This window comes from Coregonus clupeaformis, unplaced genomic scaffold, assembly GCF_020615455.1.
Source record: "Coregonus clupeaformis isolate EN_2021a unplaced genomic scaffold, ASM2061545v1 scaf0095, whole genome shotgun sequence".
Classification (NCBI taxonomy): Eukaryota; Metazoa; Chordata; class Actinopteri; order Salmoniformes; family Salmonidae; genus Coregonus; species Coregonus clupeaformis.
The window spans coordinates 242,006-251,466 of record NW_025533550.1 but is presented as its reverse complement, the minus strand read 5'-3'; the positions used below and the strand labels follow the sequence as shown (position 1 = coordinate 251,466).

The window sequence follows — 9,461 nt, the reverse complement described above, 5'->3', positions numbered from 1 at the left end:
ACGAAGCTCATCTGGATTTCCTGCAGTACAATAAAATTCTCAGCAACAAAAGAGTGATCAAATTAAGAATCTACATTTGTAAATGCGACTCTAACATTACATGATGTCTGTATTTGTCAACAACAGGGATATTTAATCAACCACCTTCCTGTCATTGCCTTTTTATAGTAGGCCTATTTCTATAAGTATATTCACAGTTCAATAATACAGCTTCAAACTCGCACAAAGATAGGCAGCTCACATGTACAGCCTAACACTGATCTAAATTCACTGAAAATCCGAGCAAAGCATAGCAAGGTGTTGTCTTCTCTGGAGGCCAGTCTAATAAAAATCTGTGGCGCGGGCGGTAAATAATAGGGATGCACACCTACACTCTCAGGAACACAACTCCACGTAAACGGGGACATAATCAAAGTGACAAGCGCTCCATCCCTCCCGCCCGCCCTCTCTCTCCCACCCACAGCTAGCGAGGGACAGAGAGATGTGCCGTGCGCACCTCACACACAGGGTTCGAGCGCTTATTGAGTGAAGTGCGAGTCCAACAGAGAGAACGAATGCGAGCAGTTGAGTGGGATGCAAATGAAGCAATAAAACTGAACATTGGAAGAATATTAGGATTAAAAGACAAAAAGTTTCAAAATGAACGTCATGAGTCAATGAAACGGGCTGCAAAAAAAGGAATTCGTAGAGAGAGGACAGAACATTAAGGATGTGTTTTATTTTTTATTTTGGAGAGAATGTCAACGTTGTTTTTCAAGTAGCTAAGAACATTGCCATTCAAAAGGTGAGTATGTATTCTAATCACTGACAGTTTTTTCATAGGCAACAACAATTTTCCATTGACAGGACAAGTTGTCATGAACTTGACCTGTTTTTCTTTTAGATTGGTTGGTTTTTAGGTTGGCTAGTCGAGGAGGCTTTGTTGTTTTTAACATGCAAGGTTTCGATGAAACTCACTTCATACACTAGTTACGGCCCCGAAATAAACTGCAGAGTAATCTTGTCTGTTTTCACCAGTATTATGTCACGACATGAACTCCTCGCCCTGTAGAGCGCAGTGAAACCTGTTATTTTCTGCTGTTCACTGTCCTTCAGACAAACACTGTAAAAGGATCAATGAATCCGCCAACGTAACACATTGTTCTGGCCTATAACGTCAATCAACTGTAAATGATGCACAGACAAATCCTAATTATGTGCCATATTTGATTGACTAGGCCGTAGGTGATGTATCATGCCAGTTTGGATATCCTGAGAGGGTTGATTTGCAAGACTCAAAATTAGATCAGATATGGACACATAATAGATATATACACATAATTCCTATATTCAAACATTCTTCTTTCCTACATGCGCGGAACAGATTTCAGCACTGGACAGCTCTACACGTCAGCATCAACTTTGATATAGTTTAGCAAGTGCGTAGGCCTACCCTGCACTGTGTTATAAAAAAGGATCTAATTTTAGTTTATCATTGGCTATTAAAAGAATGGGATATCTCGTCACCCCATCATTTTTCATAGATATGGGAAGGCCATGGTTTTTACACAATAATGTGCATTCATGATAGACGTGCAGATCGTACATATTTGAATGAGATATTGTGTTCAAAGAGCTCCCATCAAAGCCTTTAAAAAATACATAACATTCCCCCCTCCCTATTACTTGCCTACAATAACGTCTGCCATAATCATGTAGAACAATGCCTTATTTAGTGATGAAGACGCCATAATGCCACCAATCACTGGATCAAAAGTAACACACCATCCTCTGATGTCATAATCTCTATACCTCCATTCTTTCTTCCCTTCATCCATCCATCCCTGACAAGTGCATGCCCTCCCCTGTGCTGTCACCTAAACTCTTCACTTTCTTTTTCCTTTTTTTCTCTCCTTTAATGTCAGTCTCAGATTAAAGAAGAACATATAAACCAGGTCGCTTGACTGCATCCACCTTTCATATCACAGTTTGGATTAGGAGATTACTACACATGCACATGCAATCGCAAACGCACGTGCGTACACACACACACACACAGACACACACACACACACACACACACACACACACACACACACACACACACACACACACACACACACACACACACATACACATACACATACACATACACACACACACATAAACATACACACACATACACACATACACACACACATACACACACACACAAACATTCATCCATTCATATTAATTTACCCTGGGATTAAGTGTTTCCGGATTCGAGGCATTTCTGAGCTGCCTATATATTGACAATTTCAGGCCCTAAATGTATTGTGTTGTGTAGAGCTCTGTTGTGGAGTAGGTTAAATATCTGGGTCTTTACGCGCGCGCGTGTGTGTGTGTGTGTGTGTGTTTGTGCCTGTCTCTGTTCTGTGTGAGTGTGATTCAGTTTTACCCACATTGAAGTGAATCAGTCCTGTATGTGACTCAGTCACTCAGGAGAGCACTTACACCTCTGGTGCCTCTACCCTCGCGCTCCACCTCGGCGGTGGTGCCTCGTGCTAAATCATCCCTGCTCGACACGGCAAATCAGAGCGTTGAGGAGGGAAAGAGGTTCCTATGGAAACAGCTAATAACTATCATCAACATTTAATTACTCCTGCTCTCCCTCAGGGACTAGTGGTTCCTGACTGTCTGTCTGCGTCCTAAGTGACACCCTATTCCCTATATAGTGCATTGCGTTCGACCAGAGCCATATGAGCTCTGATCTAAAGTAGTGCACTATGTAGAGAATAGGTTGCCATTTTCGTCCTATCTCTACATATATTCTACAAAGTGTTCTAGATCTGCAGTACATCTATATGTGTTGGAAGCCTCTAATGCTGAAGATGCTGATATGGTTAACAGTATGGCTACATTCTGAGTCTCACGTCTCAATGGCAATCAGGTTGACCCGAAAATACTACTGTTTCTGAATCTGTGGCAATGGATTCATCATGATCTGGCATAATCCCATAGCCTCTCAAACTGAGAAACTCAAGCTGTCACAGTCTTCCATTCAGATGCATTATTCTTCTCCTCCAACCTAACTCAGATACACATTCTTGTCCAATCAAACTCCCAGGATCCTCAGGAAGTGGCATGGATAGACCTGATACGTGTGACCCTGGTGAACACTGTGTACACTGAAGACTCCTTAAGACACAGTGGCACTGGTGTGATGTTGTCAATAAGTCACATCAGCCCCCTGGATCTCTCTCTCTCTCTCTCTCTCTCTCTCTCTCTCTCTCTCTCTCTCTCTCTCTCTCTCTCTCTCTCTCTCTCTCTCTCTCTCTCTCTCTCTCTCTCTCTCTCTCTCTCTCTCTCTCTCTCTCTCTCTCTCTCTCTCTCTCTCTCTCTCTCTCTCTCTCTCTCTCTCTCTCTCTCAGCGCCTTTGGTCCAGCTGCTACAGTAGTTGACATGTAACAATGCTGACGTAATCTATCCCAGCCTCTTACTGAGGATTTAAGTTGGGAAGGATCCTGGATCCTCAATCCGGCCAATAAGCACACGGCAGGAGCAACATCTGTCCATCTGCTGTGTGTGTGTATTTGGGAGGGAAGAAAATTGCCATAGACTGTCACGCAAAGGTAAAAAAACAACCCTGCTAAATCCTGTCAGTCTGTGGACAGTGTGTGTGTGTGTTTGTGTGTGTGTGTGTGTGTATGTGTGTGCACTCGCGCTCAAGTCTGTGTGTTTTAATAAATGCGTGCTGACGTATGTCGAAGTGTCAGTTTCGTTGACCCAACAGTGATGTCACATCGCCTTTGTAAGCTACTGTAGTTGGACATGTATTTTTCTACACATAGCTAACTCCACACCTCACGTCAAACCATCCAGTGCTGCTGTTCTATTGTGTGCAGCTACAAACCTGTTATGGCTGTTATGCAACACTTTCCCTTGGTCGCCCTGATAGCCTAGCGATCACATAATGGGTACTAGCTCTAACCCACTACGTCACCCGGCCTCTAACCCTGTCATCAAGCCAAACACCAGATCAATTGTTCCCTTAACAGTAGATCAACACAGATTCCCCTCTCTTTTAGACCTTTGGCCCCTCCTCTGTCTGTTAGTGTGTTCCACCCCATGCTGACATAAAGGGCCCTCAGGCGACCGTCTACGAGGACTCAATCTATAACCATCATGATGAATATTTGTCTATTTTTCTTCACGGATGAAGAGAGTTGACTATCCCACCCTTCTCCTGCATGACATGTATAGATGTAGGAATACTGTGCATGGGGTGCTGTGATTCTGAATGACCTGCAACATTCTTACTGTTCTCTGATTTGCTGTCATTCCAGGAAATGCATCAGAAGGAGGCGACGCTGATATCTCCAAGGGGTCCTTAGACCTGAGGCTGCTGTCCTCCTGCCCCCCTCTGCCCTCTGCCCACACCCTCCTACCAACCTGGTCTCTTTTAATGGTTGGCACTGGCCACCGCGGCCCTGATTACTTCCCACACAGACACAGCCTGATGATCACTGGTGCCATGGGAGCGGTGCGAGTCAACAGGTAGGACTGGGGAATAGGACAATCAGCTCATTTTCTGCCCCTTTTTCTGCCTCTAAAAGCCTGTCCTTGTTGTCTATTCTTGGACTATTAGCTATTCTTCTTGGAATGTTATAAAATAAACCTGGTATTCGCTGCTCTGTACTCAATTTTAACTCTTCAGTCTTAAAGCTGTAATATGTCACCTTTTGGGCAACCCGACCAAATTCACATAGAAATGTGAGTTATAGATCTGTCATTCTCATTGAAAGCAAGTCTAAGAAGCAGTAGATCTGTTCTACAGTGGGGAAAAAAACTATTTAGTCAGCCACCAATTGTGCAAGTTCTCCCACTTAAAAAGATGAGAGAGGCCTGTAATTTTCATCATAGGTACATGTCAACTATGACAGACAAATTTAGTAAAAAAATCCAGAAAATCACATTGTAGGATTTTTAATGAATTTATTTGCAAATTATGGTGGAAAATAAGTATTTGGTCACCTACAAACAAGCAAGATTTCTGGCTCTCACAGACCTGTAACTTCTTCTTTAAGATGCTCCTCTGTCCTCCACTCTTAATGGCACCTGTTTGAACTTGTTATCAGTATAAAATACACCTGTCCACAACCTCAAACAGTCACACTCCAAATTCCACTATGGCCAAGACCAAAGAGCTGTCAAAGGACACCAGAAACAAAATTGTAGACCTGCACCAGGCTGGGAAGACTGAATCTGCAATAGGTAAGCAGCTTGGTTTGAAGAAATCAACTGTGGGAGCAATTATTAGGAAATGGAAGACATACAAGACCACTGATAATCTCCCTCGATCTGGGGCTCCACGCAAGATCTCACCCCGTGGGGTCAAAATGATCACAAGAACGGTGAGCAAAAATCCCAGAACCACACGGGGGGACCTAGTGAATGACCTGCAGAGAGCTGGGACCAAAGTAACAAAGCCTACCATCAGTAACACACTACGCCGCCAGGGACTAAAATCCTGCAGTGCCAGACGTGTCCCCCTGCTTAAGCCAGTACATGTCCAGGCCCGTCTGAAGTTTGCTAGTGTGCATTTGGATGATCCAGAAGAGGATTGGGAGAATGTCATATGGTCAGATGAAACCAAAATATAACTTTTTGGTAAAAACTCAACTCGTCGTGTTTGGAGGACAAAGAATGCTGAGTTGCATCCAAAGAACACCATACCTACTGTGAAGCATGGGGGTGGAAACATCATGCTTTGGGGCTGTTTTTCTGCAAAGGGACCAGGACGACTGATCGGTGTAAAGGAAAGAATGAATGGGGTCATGTATCGTGAGATTTTGAGTGAAAACCTCCTTCCATCAGCAAGGGCATTGAAGATGAAACGTGGCTGGGTCTTTCAGCATGACAATGATCCCAAACACACCGCCCGGGCAACGAAGGAGTGGCTTCGTAAGAAGCATTTCAAGGTCCTGGAGAGGCCTAGCCAGTCTCCAGATCTCAACCCCATAGAAAATCTTTGGAGGGAGTTGAAAGTCCGTGTTGCACAGCGACAGCCCCAAAACATCACTGCTCTAGAGGAGATCTGCATGGAGGAATTGGCCAAAATACCAGCAACAGTGTGTGAAAACCTTGTGAAGACTTACAGAAAACGTTTGACCTGTGTCATTGCCAACAAAGGGTATATAACAAAGTATTGAGAAACTTTTGTTATTGACCAAATACTTATTTTCCACCATAATTTGCAAATAAATTCATTAAAAATCCTACAATGTGATTTTCTGGATTTTCTTTTCTCATTTTGTCTGTCATAGTTGACGTGTACCTATGATGAAAATTACAGGCCTCTCTCATCTTTTTAAGTGGGAGAACTTGCACAATTGGTGGCTGACTAAATACTTTTTTTCCCCACTGTATGTGCGATATTGCTATGCTTCCCGTTCTTAAGTTTCGTTTTTGCGTCTTTTACTTTCGGTTTTGTACACCAGCTTCAAACAGCTCAAAATATTATATTTTTGGTTATGGAAAATATATTTCACAATGTTTTAGATGGTGCAATGATTCTCTACACATTGACTGCTTGTGTTGTCACATAAACTGAAATTAGCAAACTATTTGAATTTTAGCAACCAGAAAATGATGGAGCAATTTCTGCATAGTTCACCTTTAAAGGTCCAATGCAGCTGTTTTTATCCCAATATCAAATCATTTCTGGGTAACCTTACTGAGAGTCATTTCTCAAGCAACATTTTTGCTAGGACTGTCTGGGAGTGGTCTGAGTGTGGAGGGGAAAACTGAAAACTAGCTGTTATTGGCTGAAAGGTTTGGAACTCTCTTTCTTATCAGCATATTAACTAATTTACCGCCTAGTGATGTTGCCAGTCAGGCCAAAACTCCATCCAAGCAAAACACTGTGAAATTTCAGGCGGTCTTTTCAAACAGCTCTTACACTAAAAGTGCATTATCATAATTGTCACAATTTCACAGTATTATTCCAACCTCATAGTGTGGAAATATTTACACTTAGTGTACAAAACATTAAGGAAACCTGCTCTTTCCATGACATAGACTGACCAGGTGAAAGCTGGGGAGGAGACAGGTTAAAGAAGGATTTTTAAGCCTTGAAACAATTGAGACATGGATTGTGTATGTGTGCCATTCAGAGGGTGAATGGGCAGGAACAAATATTTAAGTGCCTTTGAACGGGGTATGGTAGTAGGTGCCAGGCGCACCAGTTTGTGTCAAGAACTACAAAGCTGCTGGGTTTTTCATGCTCAACAGTTTCCCGTGTGTATCATGAATGGCCCACCACCCAAAGGACATCCAGCCAACTTCACACAACAGTGGGAAGCATTGGAGTCCACATTATCCAGCATTCCTGTGGAGCGCTTTTCACAACTTGTAGAGGCCATGCAACTTAATATTAGGAAGGTGTTCCTAATGTTTGGTATACTCAGAGTATAAAACACAGGAAAGTCATGTTTTGACTGCACTGGGACTTTATCTCTTAAACCTGCCATATCTATCTCCTTCACCCTCCTCTCTAAACTCATGTATTTTGTTGTGGTTTTTGTTTCACATCAGATACAGCATCGTAGCCACCGATGAAGACCACTTCAAGATCTCCACCCTGGGCCTCCACAACGGCCATGGTCCCCTGATGCACCACACCCTGACTGGGAGGGGGATGGGGGGCGGAGGGGGTGGTGGTGGTGGTGGTGGAGGGTCAGAAGGAGGAGGAGGAGGCGGCAGCTCATTAGCCCTGCGAGCAACGGAGCCTGTCCACAATGGCCGCCAGATCTCCACGGCGGGGCCCAACCATGTCCGGAGCCGCTTTGTGAAGAAGAACGGCCAGTGCAACGTGGTTTTCCACAACATGGAAGACAAGACGAAACACTACCTGGCCGACATATTTACCACCTGCGTGGACATCCGCTGGCGCTACATGCTGCTCCTTTTCACCTCTACCTTCCTTCTCTCCTGGTTCGTCTTCGGTGTGGTCTTCTGGGGCGTGGCCCTGGCCCATGGGGACTTCGACCTTCGACCCGGCCTGGGAGAGGGGCCTCTGGCCAGCTTGGAGGGAGGAGGGGTGGAGTGGAAGCCCTGCATCCTACACGTCCAGGGCTTCGTAGGGGCTTTTCTCTTCTCCATAGAGACCCAGACCACCATTGGGTACGGGTTCCGCTGCGTCACAGAGGAGTGTCCGGCGGCGGTGGCTACGGTGGTGGTCCAGTCCATTGTGGGCTGCATCATCGACTCCTTCATGATCGGAACCATCATGGCCAAGATGGTTCGACCTAAGAAGCGGGCGCAGACCTTGCTGTTCTCGCACCACGCGGTCATCTCCATGCGGGACGGGAAGCTGTGCCTGATGTTTCGCCTGGGGAACATGAGGAAAAGCCACATCGTGGAGGCCCACGTCCGGGCGCAGCTCATCCGGCCGCACGTCACTGCTGAGGGCGAGTACCTCCCCATGGAGCAGACGGACATCGACGTGGGCTACGACGAGGGCCTGGACCGCCTCTTCCTGGTGTCTCCGCTGGTCGTGGTCCACGAGATCAACGAGAACAGCCCACTGTACTGTATGAGCAGCGCCGACCTGGCGACGGAGGACTTTGAGATCGTGGTGATCCTGGAGGGGATGGTGGAGGCCACGGCCATGACCACCCAGGCCCGCTCCTCCTACCTGGCCAGGGAGATCCTGTGGGGCCACCGCTTCGAGCCTGTTGTCTTCGAGAAGGAGCACCGCTACCAGGTGGACTACTCCCGCTTCCACAAGACCTATGAGGTGCCGGCTACTCCACACTGCAGCGCCAGGGAGCTCCGGGAGATGACGGGTCGATCCCGCTCCCCCTCGTCCGCCTCCGGCTCCAGTTCTACCCGGTCAGTGTCCCCTCTCGGCCCCAAGTCCTCCGGCCTCCACCTCTTGCCTCCGCACTCCCCCAGCGCCTTCTGCTACGAGAACGAGGTGGCCCTGTGCTGCGGGGAGGAGGAGGAGGAGGAGGGGGAGGAGGTGGGGGAGATGGGGGTGATGCTGGGGGGGAGGGATGATGGGGAGGGGGAGGAGAGGGACGTACAGCTAGACATTTTCCAGGAGAGGTTTCAGGACCAGGTAGCGGTGGACATGAACATGCTGTGTGTGCTGGACATGGACAATCAGATTGACAGGCTGCAGCCGGCTATAGCTCTTGATGCGCTGGGCTTCAGGAGGGAATCAGGAGTGTAGTGACTGATTCACACTATAGAGTCAAACTGAGACAAGACAAGCCTGCGCTGGCCTGGTTACACATCCACTATAGTTTCTGGAACCATGCTGGAAAGGACATTGTGAAAGGAAAATGTCCAAGCCAGCCAGGGCCACAGCTACATATGAGGACGAGGTCCAGACCTAGTTAATTTATTCAAAAGTTTGGGGTCACTTAGACATTTCCTTAGAGTGTCTAGTTTGAGAAACAGACGCCTCACAGGTCCTCAACTGGCAGCTTCAT

General features: G+C 46.3%; 1 protein-coding gene across 1 annotated transcript; it reads left to right on the top strand.

The window, feature by feature from the left end:
* The first annotated feature begins 521 nt into the window (after positions 1-521).
* LOC121556537 (ATP-sensitive inward rectifier potassium channel 12-like) lies at positions 522-9,199 on the top strand. Its single transcript, XM_045213294.1, has 4 exons — positions 522-784; positions 4,308-4,518; positions 7,558-7,625; positions 7,716-9,199. The coding sequence occupies exons 2-4, from the start codon at positions 4,427-4,429 to the stop codon at positions 9,197-9,199; spliced, it is 1,644 nt and encodes a 547-aa protein (XP_045069229.1). The 5' UTR covers positions 522-784; positions 4,308-4,426.
* Positions 9,200-9,461: the final 262 nt, after the last annotated feature.

Bases quoted from the DNA above. Each gene is read 5' to 3' on its own strand.
- LOC121556537 (XM_045213294.1), top strand. From the start codon at position 4,427: ATGGTTGGCACTGGCCACCGCGGCCCTGATTACTTCCCACACAGACAC. The intron at 4,519-7,557 runs GTAGGACTGGGG...GTTTCACATCAG, and splicing joins GGAGCGGTGCGAGTCAACAG to ATACAGCATCGTAGCCACCG. The intron at 7,626-7,715 runs GTCCCCTGATGC...AAGGAGGAGGAG, and splicing joins GGGCCTCCACAACGGCCATG to GAGGCGGCAGCTCATTAGCC.